At 51.0% G+C, this 22,622-nt stretch overlaps 1 protein-coding gene and 1 long non-coding RNA gene across 5 annotated transcripts in view; both read right to left on the minus strand.

Annotated features, from left to right (window-relative positions):
- Positions 1–655: 655 nt before the first annotated feature.
- The window catches only part of LOC122368769 (S-adenosylmethionine synthase-like), a 36,395-nt gene continuing 14,428 nt past the window's right edge, over positions 656–22,622 (minus strand). Inside the window, exons 2-10 of one of the 4 annotated variants that reach the window (XR_006254293.1) lie at positions 22,228–22,305; positions 10,158–10,280; positions 9,240–9,352; positions 6,404–6,547; positions 5,644–5,769; positions 5,138–5,310; positions 4,323–4,559; positions 2,986–3,829; positions 656–2,921 (exon numbers count right to left, since the gene is read on the minus strand). Coding sequence is in view for 2 of the 4 variants with exons in the window: in XM_043343010.1 (XP_043198945.1) it covers positions 3,727–3,829; positions 4,323–4,559; positions 5,138–5,310; positions 5,644–5,769; positions 6,404–6,547; positions 8,746–8,858; positions 10,158–10,280; positions 22,228–22,305 (1,097 nt within the window). In the remaining 2 variants the exon portion in view is untranslated. Of the gene's footprint in view, positions 3,830–4,322; positions 4,560–5,137; positions 5,311–5,643; positions 5,770–6,403; positions 6,548–8,745; positions 8,859–9,239; positions 9,353–10,157; positions 10,281–22,227; positions 22,306–22,622 lie in introns of all 4 variants that reach the window. The other 3 variants (XR_006254294.1, XM_043343010.1, XM_043343009.1) reach the window with 3 other exon arrangements.
- Positions 15,717–18,042, minus strand: LOC122368770. Its single transcript, XR_006254295.1, has 3 exons — positions 17,682–18,042; positions 17,356–17,429; positions 15,717–16,785 (listed from the first exon to the last, which is right to left on the minus strand). It is a non-coding gene; the product is annotated as an uncharacterized LOC122368770 (long non-coding RNA).

The following is a 22,622-nucleotide window of genomic DNA, read 5'->3' on the forward strand; positions in this document are numbered from 1 at the left end:
TCAACGGCGATGGAAGGTGGAAAAGAACCTTAGCAATCTAAAAGGCGCTTCCTAAGCCAGCGTAAGCTGTCTTGGTTACCTTCCTTCTTTTACCTACCTATCTAAGCGACTTTAGCCTTCCTAAGCTATCAGTCAGGCACAACTTGTTCGCATCCTTTTCACAACGCAATATTTGTAATTGCCCCGTCCCATGGCTCCCATGGCAGAGCGTCGGACTCGTTTATACGTTTGAGCAATTGAGCTTGATTTGAAAAAAGCGGTTATCACGAACTCGAGCATACAAATATGTGACAGATGCTGGTCTTCGTCCACGGGATGACTGGGCCCCGAGACGGGGTATCACTGAGACGATACGCAGTGTTTCTCCCTAGCTCGTATTCCTCGAGCAGCGACAAAGCTGGGTTATTAATAATCGCTCGGCGTCCTAGCAATCCCGTCCAGTCAGCCCTCCGACATGTTTCAGCGACTGGCTCCCAATACCCATAGCCTCGAGACTTCACGTGTCCTTTGTGCCCCTTTTCCTTGTCCAATGCCCCCCCCCCCCCCAATACACACAGAAACCGCCTCTTATCTCACAATATCCCATCCAAATGCTATAAAATCACAACTACCTCCATCCCAGTCCCCACATTATAACACTCCAAACACTCACAACACCAGGGGAGAAACAATGTGTATTTTCGCTTGGTCCGAGACATGAAACAAAACTGGCACACTAGCGCCACCATTTCGGCGGTGACCGACGGCGGAACCACAGCTCCCGATAGGCCATGTGATTCCCAGTGACAAATAAAACCAAACCAGTGTATAAATGTGACAGCGAATACGGTAGATTTCGGACGGTGAAGACGGGAGGGGTCGATGGTATAACACCGAGGGAGAACCGCCATCCGAGCTGAGGGGAAAGTCTCGTGGCGAGTTGATCGAAAAGCCACCAGTTTTGGGATTTTACACCGGTTTGTCGGGGAGCTCGGCGATTTTCCGTCAATTTCTCCAGAAAAGTCACCAAGCTAGATATTTACGGCCCCAGACTGAGATTTTCTACCGGTTTTCTCCCCATCTCTCGGTGATTTTGCGGCGGTCTCCAGCGGCTGACCTCTCCAAGTCTCCTCTGTCCGGATCTGCCGACCGGTCCGAAGCCATCGGAGTGTTTAGGGAAAGTGCTCTTTTCCAATAGTTTTCTTAAACACAACACAACTCACGCCGAGCGGTCTGTCGTACCGGTACCGAGCCACCGGCGGCGGCCTGGGGGGCGGCTGGGGCCGACCCGGGGATAACCCGAGATGACCTTGGGGCGACCCGAGAAAAACCCTAGAATACCCCGAGATGGATCTCAGATAAGCCGAGATTGCCCAAGAACAACTTGAGTTAATCCGAGGCAGCCCTAGAGCAGCCTTGAATTAACCCAACTCATCCAAAAGCAGCCTGGGATTACCCGAGATCAACCCAAGAATACCCCAAGATTCCCTCTGGTACCCCGTGCTCAGCCCGGGAAACCCCGAGAATCATCCAGCCGCCCGCAGCGCCGGCAACAAATGGCGCCAGAAAGAGCGCGGGGGCGCCATAATTGCCGGCGCGCCGGCCGCCGCGGGCGACACGCCACCGGGGCGGCGAGTGGCGGCCGCCGGGACAGGGCGCGGCGTGGGGTGCAGGGTGGGGACCCTGTGATGGCTGCGGAGCGGTCTTCGCTGTCCGGGTGAGTGACGTACAAACGGGGTGACGCGGTACATTGGAGAGACCGACCGCCCGCCGCGGGGTCCCGGGTGGTACGGGAAAGCCGCCCCGGGAAACGCTGGCTGGGGAATAACTCAAATAACAGAGAGAAGAGAGAAATTGAGATGAGTGGGAACAAGAAAGCAGCCAGCGAAGGATAGGACAGGGAAGAGAAAGATTCAAGAGAAAGACTAACCTAACTCAACATTTTTTTTTTTTGTAAATTTTCGTGCCGAGATCCTGTTTTGGTCGCCCTACCGGTCAGCCGGGCGGCGCAGCGGCCGGGGATCCCCCGAGCTCCCCGGGGCCCACAGCGGACCCCGGGGGCCCGGGAGAGCCCCGGCCGCGGCGGCGCGCTCGACAGTAGCGGGTCTCAGCGTCCGCGTGTTCACCGCCGAGTCACACCGAGCGCCGTCCGACTGCCGTACCCGGCCGGCCAGTCACCGCGCCAGAGACAACACATCGTGACACACCGTCACGGCGAGACACACCGTCACCCCGCGACACGCCACACTCGTGACGCGCCACCATCCGTGACGCTCCCAGTCCGAGTCTCTCCGTGACGTTTCCAGTCCGGGTCCGTGACGGGTCCTCACCGTGAGGTGTTGTGTCACTCCGTGACGCCCCGTCACAATGGCCGGCCGGACGAGAAGCGACGGACCGCCCTGAAGCGTCCCGTCGCCGTTAGACCGGCCGCCAGCGGGCGCGCGGAGGCCCTCCGCCGCGCGCTCCCGCCGGCCGGCCGGCCGCCCCGCCGCGGGGGCGTCCCGCGGCAGCCGGGCAGGGCGCGGGAGGGCAACCCGCCCGTCCCCGCGCCCTCTGCTGCTGCTGCTGCGTGCTGCTGCTGCTGCTGGCGGCACCGGCGGCGGTCCTCGACACGGGCCAGCCGCCGGCGCCACAAACACTCACACACCGGGCGGCCCCAGTGGGCCCCCGGTCAGGGACCCGGGCGGCCCCCAGTGGACCCCCGGCGTCCCACAGGCAACTCTGCCTCCGAATGGACTCCGATGTCCCGACTCTGGGCTCGACAGCCCCACATTGGCTCGGCGGTATCACCAACTCGCCGGCCCCACATTGGCTCGGCGGTCCTTCCAACGCGCCGGCCCCACATTGGACCCCAGGCGGTCCCACTTTGGCTCGACGGTGCCTCTCACGCGCCGGCCTCCACTTTGGGCACACAGCCCCACCTTTGGGCACGACAGCCCCACCTTTGGGCACGACAGCCCCAACCTTGGGCACGACAGCCCCACCTTTGGGCACTGCAGCCCCAACTTTGGGCACGACAGCCCCACCTTTGGGCACGACAGCCCCACCTTTGGACCCAGCGGCCCCAACTTTAGACACGGCGGTCCTTTGACGCACCGGCCCCTCTTTTGGACTGGACAGTCCCTCTTTTAGACCTCGCGGCCCCTCTTGTGGACCTCGCGGCCCCTCGTTCTGAGCGCACTCGCTCGCTCCTGCTCCTCCGACTCTCACCTGCTCCTCCCTTCCTCCTCCTCCTCTCCCCGCACTAACCGCATCCCTGATAAAAGTCCCAGAGAGAGAGAGAGACTCGAGAGAGTGAGGGGGTCTGAGAGCGACCCGAAAGACAACTAAAAAGACAACAATGATATAAATAACAGAGTAAAATCACAGCTGGGGAAGACCGGGGCGGGGCAGTCAGGGAGGCGGCCGGGCCGCCGTGGCGGGCCAAGGGCGGCCCGTGGGGACTCTGCTCCGCCCCCAGTCTGGGAAGGGTGGGAGAGGGGGCGGCCGCGGCGGACGGTCGGTCTACCCCAGGGCGATGTTCACATGGTGTGTGCACACGAGTCGAGTGGTAAAGTCAGAGAGTGAACGCTGACGGTGTTGTGGTGTCAATAGCTGCTCGATGGTACACTCGGGATGACTCCGAGTCAACCCAGAGTAGACTCTACGCTGACTCATGAATCAACCCGACGTCGACCCCAGCGCCGACTCCGGGCCGACTCAGAGTCAAACTCAGTTCACCGAGTGATGACAGACTCGGTGGCGCGTCTAGAGTACGAGTTTCTTGGGCTGTTCCCAGGGGAAGCAGTCGCGACCGAAGTGGCCGTAGCTCGCCGTCTGCTGGTAGATGGGCTGACGCAGGTTCAGCTCCCTGGCAAAAAGAGAGAGAAGAGAGGTGGTCAGCAAAGAAATACAGACACTGAGATGGGAATGGGAGTGGGGAGAGCGGGCATTCACAGAAGACGCAGGAGTCGACACAAGGAAACGTATGATCAGAGAAATAGAGACAAGACGAAGTGCACAGAGGGAGGACGTTTAGTGTCATAAAACAGGTGCGATTATTTGTTGGCTGATATGTTGCATGGGGCGATTCCATTTTCATGAGTCAATTGGCGTAGGCAACACGGAAGGTTTCGTATCAAAAATTCATGGAGCATTTAGGAATATATTGATCACTTTGGTTCGATGAAAATAAAAACCAAATCACTTAAAGTGACCCGACAAATGAAGGACTTGGTAGTCACATCTAATGAAATACTTAAAACACAAACACAACATAAAATGAATAATGCACTTAGAAAAAAAAATTGTTCGCCCGACCAGGGAATCCTCATCAATCACCAACCCCAACCCCCAACACCCACCTGACGATTCTGCCGGGCCTCAGGTCGAAGTTCTTCTTCACTATATCCAGCAGCTGCCTCTGGCTGTACTTGCTGGTGCCATAGTGGAACACGGTGATGGAGATGGGCTCCGCCACACCGATGGCGTAGGATACCTGGACCAGACAGCGGCGGCAGAGGCCGGCCCGGACCAGCGACTTGGCCACCCAGCGGGCCGCGTAGGCCGCCGAGCGGTCCACCTTGGTGTAGTCCTTACCGCTGTGGATGGAGAGGACAGTCTGATTCCAAGTGGACTGTAGGGTTTACGACGTAAACGGATAGTACGATTTGGTGGGATGATCTCACTGCTGGGAGAGGGGGGTTAGTTTGGTGGTTGGCTGGGGGTTTAGATGGGGTGATATGGGTTACTGAAATCTCGAGGTCACGTAAGAAGAAATTAATGGTGGGATTTGATTTAAAAGAAAGGATGAATTTTCGAGAATCGATATAGAGCAGCAACGAATAATACTGGCGTTATGAATTGATAATCAGATTCATCTTACAGTAAGGTGTTTTCCCTCGACCTGCCTGTCTATGTCCCTTGTCCTCTATTCTAGTCCCACACCCTTTCTACTATACGTCTATATCAACTTTTACATCGGCTTCCGTGCCTCATTTTTTTCTCTCCCTTTCCCCTCCCGAAATCCCGCTTCCGAAGGTCTCCTCCCCTTCTCCATCCCCGTTCCCTCAATTCATTGTCCCTCTTTCTCCCCCTCACCTGAAGGCGCCGCCGCCGTGCGCCCCCCAATCCCCATCCTCCGTAGGTATCCACTCTCTCCCTCTCCCCCCTCTCTAACCTGAAGGCGCCGCCGCCGTGCGCTCCCCACCCTCCGTATGTGTCCACGATGATCTTCCTTCCCGTCAGGCCGGCATCCGACTGGGGGCCGCCGATGATGAATTCGCCGCACGGGTTCACGTGGTAGACCGTCTCCGGTGTGAGGTACTTGGCAGGGATGACTTCTTTGATGACCTGTGGAATGGAAGGGGGAGGGGGTGAGATCGAGGTCACACGATACAGGTATTCAACTTTGAAGTGAGTACTAATGGCAAACGCCACCTTAACATCCCCTACGCAAGCCTACAAGACTGACTTCATGATGAAAATTGAAAGTTCCTGTCGCATTATTCCCAAAACGGCTCTCAATTTCTCAATGGCTAAGTTTACGCCTCTAGCCCCTCCTCCGCCCAAACCCAACATAAGAGGTCCGGTGCTGGGCGGCCACACTTCTTCCTCCGACCGCAGCTACCCCTCCCATTCCACATCAACCAACCCGGCCTCTCCAGCATCCTGCACGTGCCGTACCTTTTCCATCACCTCCTGCCGCAGTTTCTCCAGCGAGATGTCGGGTGAGTGCTGTACCGATACCACGACGCTGTGTACGGTCTTGGGCACCATGGCGCCGTGGTCGGAGGCGTACTCGATGGTCACCTGGTGGACGGAGGGGGAAGGTGTAGTTACTGACTGCGATAACAGATGGCGCCGTGGTCGGAGGCGTACTCGATGGTCACCTGGTGCGAAGATAAGAGGTAAAGTTACTATTTTATGACAAGAGACGAAGGAGAGGCAAAAAAGCAGACTGGATACTATTTCATAATCTGTGTAAGATAGATGATTATGTATGCGAGAGTTTTCGCCAAATTCTACCGCGAATAAAGGGTTTGAAAGTATGCTCATAAATTATCAGAAAACATCCGTCACTGAAATAAAGAAATACAGCGCAAAGTTATGTAGACTAGGTCAGGGACACGTCCAAATAAACTTGCGACACTTTCTTGGTCCTCCTAAGCCGGCTGTCTACCTTTGAGCACCCTATCCGGACCTTCAGCTACGTTCCAACTCCTAACACCCGACGTGTGTAGCTGCGCTCCTATCACCCCAACCATCAACACCTTGCTTTCTCCCTTCCTCACAGTACCACATCCGAAGCACCCTCTTCAGCTCTTTCGCTTTTCTTGCCTGTCCTCGACCCGTCCCTCACCTGAGTTTTGCTGTCGGGCCGGGCCCACCAGAGCGAGCCCCGTTTCCCCACGATATAGATCAGTCTCCCTCTCCCGTCCCTCACCTGAGTTTTGCTGTCTGGTCTCGCCCACCACAGGGAGCCCTGCTTCCTGAGGTCAGAGATGCGCCTGTTGAGCGCGTGTGCCAGGACCACGGTGAGGGGCATACACTCCTCAGTTTCGTCTGTGGCGTAGCCGAACATCAGGCCCTATCAGAGTGGACATTAAAGAACATCAGACATCATATCAAGAAGCAAAATGTCAGGCCCTGGAAGAGGGGTTATAATGGAATATCAGACACCATACATAGTAACCGAATTTGGGGCCCTGTCAGAGGGGGATTATAATGAAATATCAGATACCACACATAATAGCCGAACATCAGGCCCTGTCAAGAAGGAATAGAGGGATGTTATAAATTGTCAGACATAGTCGATAATTATCATGCCCTCAAGGAGGGGGAAAAGAAGAACATTAGATATAGACATAGCACATCATGTCTTGCCATAATGGATCACAGTAGGGCATTAGACAAGGTCAGAGGCATGGCTCAGCACTAGATTTCGCGAGAAGGGACGTCAGAGAACAACAGACATCATAGGTACTAAACAGCCATGAAACATCAGACCCCGAGACGTGGACAGCAGAGAGTAAGACAGTGTCAGAGTAACAGTGGTTATACGCCACACCACCAACACTGCAGTGTCACAGACTCAACACAAAATGTTTTGGAACACGTCTACAAAACATACCATTCCATAGGTCAAAAGAGGTCAGCAATAAATCCAGCTATTCACAGTCCACTCAGTTCAACTCCTGCAACACCCCAAAATAAGCGACGTCGCAAACAACACTGAAATATTGTGTAGCGGCATCACTGTTTCAATTATGATTCACAAAATAACTGCAGCAACCCGAACAGAGTAACAAAAACAGACGACACAGATGACCTTTTTTGATAACACCAGCACAACACCTGAATAAATATCTTCCAACAAAACAGCTGAACGAGCCGCATTCAAAGGGAATAATCGATAGACAGCCAACAACTGTCACGCTATATGTCACAAAGGACTGTTTGTATGCAGTTGGCTAACAGGTCACACACGTCAAAAGTCGACAAAAGACAAACACGTGTCCATAAATAGAAGACAGGTCACCGGTCAAAACAAGGGAGGTGAACAGCTGCACAGGTGAAAAGACTCGCCAACGACCAACGACACAGAGAGTGAACACAACACAGCGAACTAAAAGAAGTACGAACAGGTTACCTACCCAGCAAACTAACGAGACTTGGGCCTCGTTTCATAAAGCGAGTCCGTAACTTACGCCGTTTTTGGGGCTTGTATTGCAAGCGCATGTGAAGCGATAAATTTATTTCCCCTTCTCTCTGTTCTTGCTTACAAGATAAATAAATGCAACGATTCAAACTATCGTCATCGCTTCACATGCGCTTGCAATACAAGACCAAAAACCGCCGTAAGTTACGGACTCGCTTTATGAAACGAGGCCCTGGTCTCATTATTATAGGCCAAAACAAATTGATTGATGAGAAAATAAAATAACTAGAGGATACTTTTTGATGGTATCAAAAAGCTACAGCGTATGAACGTAACGTTGAAATGGAAAATAAGCGCTAGAAACAAAAAAAAAAACATTCGTAGCAATTGATGTTTTAATGCATGCACGTTCAACACACAACAAACCCTTTTCCGAACCCCTAAGCATTGACAAGACCGGGAAACGGTAGCCACATCAAACACCCCAATCGTAGATGCTGAACATAAAACATTCATATATCAAAACAGGCAGCCAATACAGGGCCGAGCATGCAAGCCAATCAAGCCAAGCACACTGACAACCAATCCAAGCCAAGCCACGCGTGTTACGCATAGGAGTAGAGACGGAAAGCAGGTAGCGGCAGTACAAAAGCATACAGTGCAAGGAAAAGGCCTAGGAACAAAATGAGCAGGAGCAAATAGAGTACTGCAACAAAAATCAAATATAAAGCGGTGGCGCGACACCTAAAAAAAGAGGAAAATATAAATGAATAACATGATGTCTCGTATTTTCATAAATGCTGAAACAGCTTCCAGATATATGGAGGAAAAGTGTTACAAAAACCATTAAAAAAAAAACGGTTCAACTAGCGCTTAGCGCGAGGCCATTCAACGCAAAGTAACTAGCTTGCCACTAAATAAAAAGTGGAAACAGAAAAACCATCAATCAGACTACTTGAAACCCAGGATAGTGTTCATTCAAGCCTTTCCTTTAAAACTACCATACCAGCAAATAAAAGCGAGCAGCTAGCTAACCGTAGAAAAAGAAACTACGCAGCAGTAGCAGAATATGCCTACAATCCAACAGGTATGCTAAAATCCTCTCCTCGGTTCTCTGGCGTCATTACCTGGTCCCCGGCCCCGACTTCATCCTCAGACCTGCCGAGGTGTACGCCAGAGGCGATATTGGGACTCTGCTCTTCGAGCGCCATCATGATCGAACACGTGTTGTAGTCAAATCCTGGTGAAGGTGGAGTGGAAGAGGTGGTTACCTTAGTGGAGGGATGGTGGTATACCAGCGTCCTTACAAGGAACGAACGCTGGCGGATGGGAGTGAGAATAGGGTGGTCTGGGATTGTCTCCAACTCCAGGCAGAGAAATGACGAAGAGATCCAACCTGTGGAGGTTAATAGATACCCAATACCCATGCACCAACGTCACCAAACACAAAACAGCCCCAGATTCGCAGACATCACCATCGTCCTCCTCCATGCACCTGAAAAGCCCCCAAAAACCTCCTCCGGCCACCGCAAGCCCCGGTTAGTATCCACCGCCTGGCGGCTGCTCGGCGCAGTTTCAGTTGCCGTGACCGCCACCAGATGGCAGTGGTGTCGCCGTGTACCTGATCGCCCGCGCCGATGTCTTCCTCAGCGCGGTTTTCGTGCACGCCGGCAGCAATATCTGGCGACTGCTGCTCCAGCGCGATCATCAGGTTCAGCGTCTTGTGGTCAAATCCTGAATAATCGGCATGTGCGTTCAAATTTTGGGGAGTTTCAATCGACATGTCAATTGTGAGCTGATTGTGAAATTTGGGAGATTTTCGTTCGGTGCGCGCGCTTAAGTTTATGACAGAGATTTATATTCGCAACGTTTGCCAAGTTGTTGTTATTATTCGTCACGTGCAACACAACTGTATTGCTGATCGGTACGTCCAATGCTTTTTGGGGGTTAATTTTTTTTGGAGGCAAAATTCAGCAGATGGAAATTTCCAAAAGCATTAATACCTTAGGTATTAGGAAAGGAAGTAATTTTTAACAAGCACTGGTGCCAAAGGGAATCCGTTGACATAAATCCACTTCATGTGAAAGTTGAAACTAATGTCTATAAGGAAAGACAAACATATTATCTACTTGACGACAGTCATGTAATGGCGGCGATTACGAATCCACGATTACACGATCAACAATTCACATCAAAACCGTGTCAACAGAGAACAGGAAACAGGGCTCCCTGTGGTGGGAACCAATCCCCCTCATTGCAATATCCCCGAAAGGTAAAAAAGGTGGGGCGGGCGGAAAGGGGTGGGGGTGCAAAACGTTATCACACAACAGAAACACTACATAGTCCACTGATTTGAGATATATTGCCCACGCCTAGCCACAAAGCTTCTAAAAGTCTACCCTCCCATTCTCCTTACCCATGCTGAATGATCACTTTAGTCATCTCAACCGCCAATCTAAACTTCGTCCGTCCCATCGTAAGACCCAATTACCCGGCCTCCCTTCCACCCCCCTCCCTCTGCCTTCACCCATCGCCGTACCTTTTTTGCAGTCGTCATATCCGATGCCTTTGATGGTATCCCGGACAATCTTCTGGTAGTCGACTGTGGCTTTTGATGTGATTTCACCGCACACCAGGATCATGCCCGTCTTGGTGGTAGTTTCTGCAGGAAGAATGACACGAGACGTGTGAGGAAAAACGATAGTAACACCAGTAACACTGCTATTCCATGGTAAAGGAGACCATTGACCTAAACAGACACCGACAGTCCTCATCCAGAACTACAGAGGAATAAGGGAAGAGGCTTCTTTGTAGCTCCGACTGGACTATAAAGGACTTTTCCAAGCGGTGGTATAATGGAATGTGAAGTGAAAATCGAGCGACGTAGGAGCAAGATCTTTGTAGCACGCACAAAACAAAATGATTATCTTTTGACGAAGCATTTTTTTTTTCCTTAGAACAGCGAAGGTACGACTTTTTATCGCCAACCACTCCAAAACAGACACCACAAGTGATCCATCCCGTCCATCTCAAACTGTCCACCATTTACCTCAGTACCGTTCCGAGCTCATTCAGCGGTTTTGTGCCTTTCATATATCCGTCAAAAACCGATGACACATCCACCCACACAGCCGAGGACCGGTGTCACAATTCTGACACCGACTGGGGAACCAGCATTCAGGCAGACAACCGAACAACGAACACAAGTGTCAGGTGTCGACGCAGTGCTGGGTGACACAGGTGCGCACTCGCAGGCTTTGATGCATTGTGGGAGCTCCGAAAATGAAGGGCAGGACCGCTTCTAGGAAGACATTCAATGGGCGAGGCGTTCGGTTCTAGCAGGTTTGGTTCGGATCGAATATCAGCATAAGTAAATGTGGAAAAATACAGGGAGAAGAATCTATTAGTAAAAATACCTAACCAAAGATCAACCAGTAAAAAGCCAGCCGATTTCCGAATGAATCCCAGCAAAATATAATGAAACGTTCAATGACTAATAAGTATGAGCATAAGAAATACACGAGGATGATTAATTAGCAGAAGGGCATCCGAGCCGCCCCTGCGAGCTATCTCAACATATTTCCCGGGAAATTATTAGGATAATAACGTTTGTTGTTTGGAGTACAGCAACAATTCCATTACACCCGCCAGGCCTTAATATAAAAAACAACTCCTAATATCTAATAATCCTTATCAACCGAATAAAATCAGCCCCCATCGAACCAAATCCCACCCAACCGCCAAGTGGGCAGCCTGCACCCAAACTTGCATCTCTACTCCGCACTCCCGGCAGGTTGACCTACTGCCCTGGCTACCACGCCACTGTCACACCACGCAACAGCCAACGGACCGAGCCAACAACACAAGACCGAACGATCACCCGGCGGCAGGCCAAAACTGCATCGTCAGGGTGAGAGTACCTGCACGACCACGCCACGTTGTGTTCAGGGTCGTTGACCCGTGTACGAGAGCATCGGGTTGATCGAGTAATGCCGAGACGGAGTTCTATAGCCTTGGCCGAGACTGGTGGTTACTGGTTAGGAAGGTATGCGAGGCTTATAGGCTGCCCCAGGCTATTGGGTAGTAAATTAGCGATGCAGAGGTTGGATGGAGGACGAGTAAAGGTGACTACTACGAAAACGGTGAGAGCTGAGTAGGGTAGGATGAAAAGAGCAATGAGTGGGTGCATAAGCGTAGGAACCATGGGTGCAAGGGTGCAGCTGCACCCACAATATTTATCCAGTGGGTGCAGACAATGTATTCTGCACCCACAATAATCTGAACCAAAAACCCCTTTTTCATCAACATTACTTCCCATGCAGCACGGCAAATTCAGGATATGTTGCCTACTATCCATCTTTCGAAGCATTTGCTACTGTGATCAGTGATGGTCTTCAAAACTTACATTTGTGCTGAAAAAAGGGAAATGGAGCATGTGATTGAACACATAGGGTAAGTGGCTCCTATCACGCACACCTAGTAGGAAAACTGCTTTTGAGACTTACTGAAACCTGTTTTGCTGACAAAATGGTCACAAGCAGTTTTCATAAGCATTTGCTTTCTTGATTTGACTTTTACGTTCCAGCGTTCCTTCATCATTTATGACATATAAGGCAAAACATCCACCAACGTCCGACGTGCGCTAATAGAGCACCGGTGCTCTTATGACGCACATTCAGCTGCCTCAAATGCGCACAAGAACAATTCCAACAGGTTTTAGGTTTAATAAACATGTCGAGGTATTGATCAAATCACTTTATTTTAAAGTTGAACACCATGAGCACATCATTAACTTTGAACTCGACACATCATGAAACACACCATGAACATGTACGCATCATGAACACATCATGAACTCGAAACCTTTTCATTGACTCAGTATCTACTGTCGGCAGAGGTCACAAGTGAAACTTGTCTGTTTTGTTTCAGCGTCAGTGCATGGCACGCATGCCCAGCCAGTGCACACTTGACATTGTATCCACTCTTCACACGATCGTGAGAACTTCATGCAGCAGTATATGCATGTCGTCTCACTTCCTGATGACTGGTCTTCATTGGGCTTTAGGTACCTGGTTTATTTTCACGTGTCCATGTTTGGCTGTTTTCTTTGTTTTTTCCTTGTTACCGTCGGACTCAAACAATGCCCTCTTTACCAGCACAGCATCTCTATTAACTGCCCTTCGCTTACCTTTGCTCTGCACGCGAGGGGTTGGCATCACGTCATGCAGACTTCTATCTAGTTATTCGTCGTCCCGCATGGATACGGAGTCAGCACGAGATGTTCCATCGGCCGAGCTCCCGGGCCCGGCGTCACCAGCCGAGCGCCCGGGCCTGGCGTCACTTGCCGAGCGCCCGGGCCCGGCGTCACCTGCCGAGCTCCCGGGCCCGGCGTCACCAGCCGAGCGCCCGGGCCTGGCGTCACTTGCCGAGCGCCCGAGCCCGGCGTCACCTGCCGAGCTCCCGGGCCCGGCGTCACCAGCCGAGCGCCCGGGTCCGGCGTCACCAGTCGAGCGCCCGGGCCCGGCGTCACCTGCCGAGCTCCCGGGCCCGGCGTCACCTGCCGAGCTCCCGGGCCCGGCGTCACCAGCCGAGCGCCCGGGTCCGGCGTCACCAGCCGAGTGCCCGGGTCCGGCGTCACCAGCCGAGCTCCCGGGCCCGGCGTCACCAGTCGAGCGCCCGGGCCCGGCTTCACATGCCGAGCGCCCGGGCCCGGCATCACCTGCCGAGCTCCCGGGCCCGGCGTCACCAGCCGAGCGCCCGGGTCCGGCGTCACCAGCCGAGCGCCCGGGCCCGGCATCACCTGCCGAGCTCCCGGGCCCGGCGTCACCAGTCGAGCGCCCGGGCCCGGCTTCACATGCCGAGCGCCCGGGCCCGGCGTCACCTGCCGAGCTCCCGGGCCCGGCGTCACCAGCCGAGCGCCCGGGCCCGGCGTCACCTGCCGAGCTCCCGGGCCCGGCGTCACCAGCCGAGCGCCCGGGTCCGGCGTCACCAGCCGAGCGCGCGGGCCCGGCGTCCAGCTCCACCGCCGTTTTGCCAGCTCCACCGCCGTTTTGCCAGCTCCACCGCCGGGAGTGGAGCTCAATGCCGCATTCTACACTGTGCCAATGCCTAACATGTCAATTCATCGTGATATAAGCTGCTCATTGTAAGAAAGAAGGCTAGATAATCATCAGATGTACTGTGCGCATTTGCGGCACTGAAAGTGTGCGTCATTGCAGAACCAGTTGCCCTAAACACGCACACCTGACATTCAGCCCCCTCCCGTCAGCACTGACGCATTCTGGGTAAAGCATGCATGCCTAAACTGAGCCCCGTTTCATTGCCATCCGGTCAGTGCCCATCGATCTTTCCGGCCTATTCAGGTTTACGCGAGAAGTGCATGCGTCTTAAAACATGCATTATTGCTTCAGGCACTTTTTTGCTGAAGAAACATTGCACCTCAATCACAATATCCGCCATAACTACTCACCTTTTGAGCCGACAACACCCCACCGCCGTCCACACGCAGCACAAATGTCGCTGGAAGTGATTGACAGCTGATTTTTTCGTTCCTGGCTTCTGCTGAAGGAACTACATTAAAAAAAGTTCTTGGTGTGCGCTTTTAGGAAGTGTGCGTTATAGGAGCCACTTACCCTACCGAACCGATGACTCACTGTCAAAAATTTTAGCCCGATATCTTCGAAAATGGCTAAGTTGGCCGCTTTTACTTTTTGCGGTAGTCAATATTGACAATATTAGCCCTCGAATGTGTGCAGCGTTTTCCAGCTTCTAATGTGTAGGGGGAGGGGGAGGGGGGTCGGTCGGACCCCCTGCCGTTCGGCCCCTGATCGAGCTAGAGCTTCGCGGAAAAAACGAGGGTGTTGCCCGTGACGAGAGGAAGCCGATGATACCCAATTTTAAGGTCCTACTTCATTGGTTGACCTTCCAGCGGCCGATTTCATAAAGGTTTGGTAGTAATTTACAACTAGGTGCATTTCTCACCCCTCAAAACTACAACCACACTGAGGGAGCGGTTTCATAAAGCTCGGAGGGCATAAATTTCGGCAGTTGTAGTTTTCTGCTTGCTTTGATTGCATTTTACTACCAATAGAACTTTAATAAATATTTCAATTCTGTGAATTATCAAAGTATTAATATAAAATGACTTAATTGTTTTAATTCATCAATAATAAAATTAAATATAATGTTTAAAATAATAATCAAAAGGTATTCAGACAAAAATTTATTTGCTATTCTTGCATTAGGAATTGTAAACAAAAACAATCGTCCAAGGCCATAGAGAAACTACTGCATTCATTTCGGCCGGCTGAATTAGGTTCAGGATATTGTGATATATAAATCACACCCGGCTGCAGGCGCTGCGCTCGTCGCTTTGGGTTTTAAATGCCGTCGAGCAGTGAGGGTTGCCTCGCTGAGTCGTGTGGGCGCTCCTCACTGTAGAGGTCGCTGTGAGCGCTGTGCTCCTCTTCGACCAGAGGATAGGTGGCGGTAGCGGTCGGTACGCAGCCAGCAGCGTACTGACACGTCATAGACCGATTGAAGGTCTTCAGTGCGTTATGAATATGGCGCGGGTAGCTCGATTCCGGCGGCGGCGTGACACAGTGACCCCGTGACCTCTAGCCGTGTCGGTCCGTGTGCGCGGCCCATTCGCCCCCGACTTGGGTTGTCGATGGCGGCTGCCGGCGCCCTTAAAATCGTACGTGTTTTAGACAAAAAGGGAATTAGTGATAGTGATGTTAAAAGGTATAATTTATTTTCCTAATGATTTTATTGCGTGCTTTGGCTGAGTGTCTTGATTTAAGTTTGTTTGCTTTCAAATTTACGATAATACAACAGCACAGGGTCAAAAGGCGGTTAAGACGTAGAACAGTTGCTGTTACATTGGGCTTTGTACGCGAGCCGGCCGGCCGAGTGATTACTGCGCGCGCGCGCGCCGTATAAGAGATACTGATTCGGAGATACTGATTTCCAAGATCGTCGAGCGCCAAGTTCTGCGATGGCAATATCTCCTGAATATAGTGAACACTGAACACAGCGGCAGATGACAACGCCTTGACAATTGTTTTCGTCGTAATACGTGCTACTCAAAGAATGCCACGAAGGTGTGTCGTTGCTTTATTTGCTAGTCCGCACATCTGAGATCGTTTGAGACAAGTGTTTGAAGTTTAACCGGAATCGCTCTGATAGCTGCGATGCAAATTCCAACAGCTGTTATTCTACTAATGAAAAGGTAATTATGTCATTGCTGGCCATGAATAATGAATAAATCACAAATTTTGTAAAAGCAAGGATTGTTTCCGACCGGACCAAAGCGCACATTTTCAGAAACTTTGGCGGGTGGGGTAGGAAAGGGACGCAGCCGCCCGCTGACTGCACGTTCAGGTGCGTCGTGGCGTCGCTGATGAAGTACACCGTGCATATGTTTATCACCAAGAAATTCATGCATTGTGATGTAAAATAAACAATGAAACAATTCCAAACGTAACCACCCAGACAGACGCCGATCCGCCCCCAACATGGCAACACGCTAATAATTTCCTCGAAACTCGCTGAAGACGACTCGCCCACCATTTTGAGCAGTATATGCCCCGCTGCGGAGGCGAATCGTTCACTCGCCCAGTCGGGGACGCAGCCGGCCCCATCACACAGTGTCAGACGCTGAAACGGTTTAATATAGGCGGTTTTGCACAGTCTGGTCCAACTATTATGGGACGCGCTTGCCGCGGGCGCCGCAGTGCTGGCACACGTGCAGCGGAGCCGCGTGTCCGTCCACGTACTCGCTGGCGCCGATCTGCTCGATCAGCGACAGTATCCGCTGGGCGGCCTGCTAGCGCGCCACCTCGGCCAGGGCGAGCGGACCGCTCAGCTCGGTCGGGGCGGCAGCTTCTCGTGCTCGGCAGAGTCCACAGCGCCGCCGCCCGCCGCCCATGAACTGCTGCAGCCGTGCGCGCAGCTCCTTCTGCTCTCTAATGACGTCCTCATGGGCGGCCGCGGTCCCGGTGACTGGATGCGGCTGGAGAGGTTCAGAGATGCGCGCGGAGGCCACTCCAGCGCTCCGGGTTCCAACACGGAACCGGCAGCGGACGGCACGGCCGTTGTGTGATGAGCCAGGACGGCTTCTCCTGATGTGCCCTCTGCATCAGCTGGCTGGTCACAGCTGGCGCGCTCTGTGGGACACGGACACCGTGTTACAGTTAGACGATCCACTAACGTGTTATCATGGGACAAAAAGGGAGGTGTAAGATGCAATGCTCTGTGGCGTGCTCTACTGGAAGAGCGGGAAAAGTGTAAGATGCTGCTATGGGACATGGAAGCAGGTGTAAGAGAAGAAAATCTGCCCGAGCTACCACATGCAGATTTTCTTCTCAAGATGCAGGGCTGGAAAATGATCAAAATCACTTCATGTCATATTAACAGTTGGCCGCATGTGAGACACCTGTTACAGTGACAGCGGAAGTTGGTGAGGCAAAAAGATGTCAAACCTACAATATCTGACTGTTACCTACATAGAAAAAAAGCTACACTATCCATTTTTTTCAATACCTACAAAATAATGATAGGAATACAATGACACTTAGAAGCTGCTCATTGCAAATGACGTTGATTTGAAAAGCAACAATGACCTACCTACCTCCAACTTACTAACCTACTACAAACTATCAACCTACAACCCATTCAGACAAACCTTTTGTATACTAATACCAGAAGCATCTTTGGGTATAGTACAAGTAACTCACCTTGGTTGGAAGACCTTCAATTGATGTAGGTATGCACTCGCAATACTGACAACTTTGACTTGAGACCAGTGAACCTGTTGACGATGACGGGCAAAATGATTAATATGGTACATATGTAGTTGTAGCTGACAATTGACATATCAATATTACACATCACTTGTGGCAAAAAGTATTATCACACTCATTTTATATGTTACCATGTTGAAGAAAGAACACTCAAGTGGTTCCCTGCAAACTGTCAATCTCAAATCTTATCAACTCCTACAACAGCAAATATTTGCCAACAATAATACATTTTTACGGTCTACAAACAAAGTATTACTTACTGCCTTGTGCCTTCAAAGCTCCTGATTCTTGGTCAAATAGTTATTTCAAAATAAATAGGTAGAAAATTCGATTCACTTCCACACTTCAACGTTCAAGACAACTGTTGATGTCAAAGTTTGGTCAAATTTATGCAGCTCGGAGCAACGCAGAATTTTGTGGGATATCAAGAACATGAAAAATTACTTGAGTGTAAAATGCATCGTTTTATGAAACCGATCTGCTGCATTTCTCTCCAAAAACAGCTGTTGGGCATAAAAGTCGACGTAGTAGAATTTCGGTCGCAAAATACAACCCCGTTTTCTTTATGAAACCGCTAGGGCATAAAATCCGGCAAAAACGGGTGGGAAATTGCGCCGTTTGTATTTTACTACCTTTTATGAAATCGGCCGCAGGTCAGGTCAATATTCCAAAAGTCGGGAAAATCGGGACCTGCTAGAACTGCGTAAAGTGAAGCTGTTATCGGGTTTTTTCGGGGTGCTGATCACGAATATCTGATGTTAGTTTTGATCACAGATGATTTCTTCGTGCATTTAGGCCAGATCGGGTCAGGTCAGGTCAGGTCAACCATTAGGCGTCCTACCGGCTATCCATAGTAGGTGTCAACTACCACTGACGGCGTCGTAGCATGTCACGAAAGCACTAAAACTACTTCGTAAACGTTCAAATGGATGCTAAATTCGAAATCAGCCCTATAAACTACCCTAGAAACATGTAAAACTCGAAAAAGTGAACCGAGGTCATCAAAGGTCAATAACCTGACCTGACCTTCAGGTTATCTTCACACCCACCGTGATGCATGGGAAGAACATCATTTCACATGTTTGGACGTCTACAATCACAAAAAGACTGGAAATGCGCGGATAATGTGAGCTGACATACGCCAAATCGCGATTCCGGCCGAACATGGTCTCGAGAATCAGGTCACAGGTCAAAGGTCTTTTGGGTCAGGGTCATGAAATTTTTAGAGTAGGTGTAAAACTGATCAACTCGAGGGAACTTAAAGTTTCGTCGCGATCGGCCGCTTTTTGCGCGAGTTATTTGCGAACAACCATGGGGGGGGGGGTTCATCCGACCCCCCTACACATGCGACATGCGAGGGTCAATGCTTCCAAATGCACTTATCGGTTGGTACCTTTTCGACATGGTACACCCTCAAAGCTCGTAACGAGCCTTCGCTCGGGTGTCGCCCCCCCCCCCCGCTTCACTGGCCATGGCTGGATTTCTGCACCCATGCACCCACAATGCTCCAGCCGTTCCTACGCCCATGAGTGGGTGTCAAAGAAGAAAATACCGTTAGATATTGAAACAGAGCAAGAGCAACCACCGATGCGAAAGAGACACATGGGGAAATGGAGAAGTGGTCATAGTTTATTTGGGTTTAAGGATGTTGAGCTAAACAAGCTCAAGATGTTCACGGTGATGACAGGTCAACAGAAAGCTAGCTTATAACCATGACTTGCAACCATGGCTTGTAAATATTCTAACCATCAATATTGCTTGTCATCGTTATACGAGCCTCGAGTCATCGCCACGGAAGCCCATACCGCCTATCGAGCCGTCGACCTCAAATCCATACAAAAACAGCGAAAGTTGGTCTGGCGAGAACCAGAGAAAGCGCCGCCACCCCGTGCTCCAGAAAACTCAGTAGAGGCAACGACCCCAGTAGATCAGAGGAGGGAGCATTAGAGGTCACCTATAGCAGCACGGGCCGTTCAGTTTAGGACTTGATTTTGACATTTTGGCCAGTCTGATTAAAACTCGGATCGTTTATGAAAACTGCAATTCATTTAGGTAGTGGTCCGACAAGACTTTTTGCTTTTTTCTGAAATAATTCGTTGAAAAATGAGTTATTAGACGCATAATCATGCCAATTTGCCCCGTTACCATGGCCACCTGAGATTGTTTGGTCCCCAGAGTCACGGTTACTAAATTCATTTTTGTCCCCAGTTTTTCGTCGGAAGCGTTCTACCTGGTTTACATAGCCTTGGCCAGACTATAGTACGTCCAAAGTTGAACGTACTTCGGCCCTTCCAGCTTTCCTACAGCATTTGTCGGCCAGCAAGTCTCGCGTACCCAATGACACCACGCCGCCCACTTACAAAAAGCAGACACAGACCGTAACCCAATATTGACCGGCGCCCCAGAGTCCTATCGTCCTGGCGCCTGGTCTAGACAGACGGCGGCCGCGGCGACGGTAGAATGGCAGGAAACCGGTAGACTAGGACTAGTAGACTGCTGCGGGGACGGTAGAATGGCAGTAAACCTGGTAGACTAGAGCTAGTAGACTGCCGCGGGGACGGTAGAATGCCAGTAAACCAGTAGACTAGCGGTAGAATACTGTTGAGAGGATGGTAGAATGCCAGTAAACCGGAAGGCTAGGACTAGTAGTACTGCTGCGCGGACGGTAGAATGCCAGTAGCGATAACGGTGGAGACGGACGCGACGGGGGGGGGGGGGAAGGATCAAGGATGCGGGACTATCTAGTATCTGTCAACGTCAAATGTCGGTCGCCAGCACCCACCCACGCACAGAGTCTAGAGCACGGATTGACACATCGTTGGTGCCACCGCTATAATTTTGTGCCCCTGGTATCTTCTCAGAATCTACCGTTCTGTCGTGGTGGAATCAGAACACATTTAAAACTTCAAAAAATTAGTCTGTACTATAACGATTTCAAAAAAGGGCGAATTTCGAGTGCATCAGGTAGCCGGGAAAATAAGACTTAAACACGTGTCATTCGTATTTACTTCGAAACTTTTAACTAGAGCTCACAATCAACTATGCATCATCATCATCATCATAACCAAGTTTATTAAACAAAAAATACGGGCTGAACTTGTACAAAATATAAGATGCATGATACCCATTATTTGAACTTCTCCCATCATAGCCGTCGCAGCGTTATTTGCCTTCAGGCGTCTGTATGATTACAAGTGGACCAGGTGGGCTTATGGATTAGTGAACGAGTGGTCTGAGCGGCGCTGGGTTCGAGTACCCGACCACAAACCGGCCCGCAGCCAGACATACAAACACCACACTGCAGGCGGCAGCGGCGGTTGCTATGAGCCCCTCCCCCTCCCCCTCCCAGCCACCTCCTCGTCCCTCCCACTAAACAAGCAGTCGATACACCGTGGTAACAGGGTCTGTTCCAGTCGCACTTCCTAACACCTTAACTCCTCCAAGATTGCTCCCCTGTTCCAGTGGTAGCTCTAGCCCCTACAAAGCCAAGGAGGGCCCTGCTCCAACCTCCTCTATCTTGCTCTTGGAGGAGTTTAGAGGTGTTAGGAAGTGCGACTGGAACAGACTCATAACCAACCGTCCTTCCATTGCTGTTAGGGAGTGGGTGTGCCCCCCCCCCCTCCCTTACACCCCACCGCGCTGGGCAGACTCCAAGGAAACAAACCCGACACAAGTCAGCGGCCAGCCGACGAGGCGCCCATCCGGTCGCCCGGGCGGCCGGATGGGCGGATGGATCGATGCTAGGAGCGCTATTCGGCGACCGCTTTCCAGAAGCATGCTGGCGATGCTTGACCTCTCATGAGTGAATTTCACCGATGACTGGTGAATTTCACTTTTTAGGAGCCGAGAAGCGCCAGTTGCCTGGCAGCGTGCTGATAAAAACGGCGACCGAATAGAGCCAGGGTTTCTATAGAATAATGAGCGATTGTTTAAAATTTCTGGAGAACGGATAAATATAATAACACAATACTGTGTAGATTGTAGAATCTTATCAAACAAAAACCTCCAAAACAAGACATAAATAATAACTATAAACTCAGGAAGCCCAATTCTTACCTACCAGAATCGTCCCCAGGCAGTCTGTCGAGTGTCGAGTCACTTGGCGAGCTCAGACTGACCTCAATGGACCGGGGGCGCTCCAACTACTGAGGTCAGATGACGCGCAGAGGTCATATGACCTCCCCTTCCATCCCCTCACACATCTTCAATTGCTCACTCACTCACTTTTCCATCGCTCACACGCTCATATCACTCACTCTCATCTATCTAGCTACAGCTCCTTGGCTCGATATCGGCCTTTATTAATATCCTATATCCACCTACAGTAAGACGGAAGAGCCAGTCCCCAGGGTCCAGGAGGCAGGATAGTGTACAGGGGTAATTGATCTCACAGGTATCGGGTCCAATAATGTGGGCGAAGAAATACAGGAGAAAACACACACGAAAACCACTGAGCATAGTTCTAAAACATTTTGATTTTAGCAGAATCATCGTGATGTTTGTTACTCAGTTTGAGCTTCAAGGGCGCCGACAACAGGGTATGAGCCTATGAAATCAACTTACTGCACTGCACATTACCCACTAGCAGACAGCTCAGTAACATCTCGCAAAAAAAAAAAAACTCTAAAAAGAACTCACAATAACCCACCAGGAACTCATTAAGAACCCAGTTGACTCACTACACACATCTTGCCAGAGCAGATACAGACATCACATAACCTTCGTTTAACTCCATTCACTCTCCACAGATATTCAACTCCAAACACGCCGTCAAACTCGTGAACTCCCAGCTCTGTATACACTCACCGCAGGCCACCTTGGCGTCCGGGTCCAGCCGCAGATAGGCGTCCAGAATGGCATCGCTCACTTGGTCGCAGATCTTGTCTGAAAAAAACAAACGAAAAAGAAGGTTAGAAAATAGTACCTAGGCATGGTGGATATAACACATGGATGGCATCACTCACTTGGTCGCAGATCTTGTCTGAAAAACAAACGAAAAGAAGGTTAGAAAATAGTACCTAGGCATGGTATATGTACTAGATGCCGGCAGCGCTCTTGCGTTGCCTTGGGCCAGAATTGGAGGAACGGTACTGAGGGCACACACCGGGCCAAACCACCGAAACCCAGACTGAGCCAAGGCTATAGAACTCCGACTGAGCTTGGACTGAACCTGAAACCAAACGAAACATCCCAAAAATGCT

Source organism: Amphibalanus amphitrite, unplaced genomic scaffold, assembly GCF_019059575.1.
Source record: "Amphibalanus amphitrite isolate SeventyFive unplaced genomic scaffold, NRLGWU_Aamphi_draft 000974F_arrow, whole genome shotgun sequence".
Classification (NCBI taxonomy): domain Eukaryota; kingdom Metazoa; phylum Arthropoda; class Thecostraca; order Balanomorpha; family Balanidae; genus Amphibalanus; species Amphibalanus amphitrite.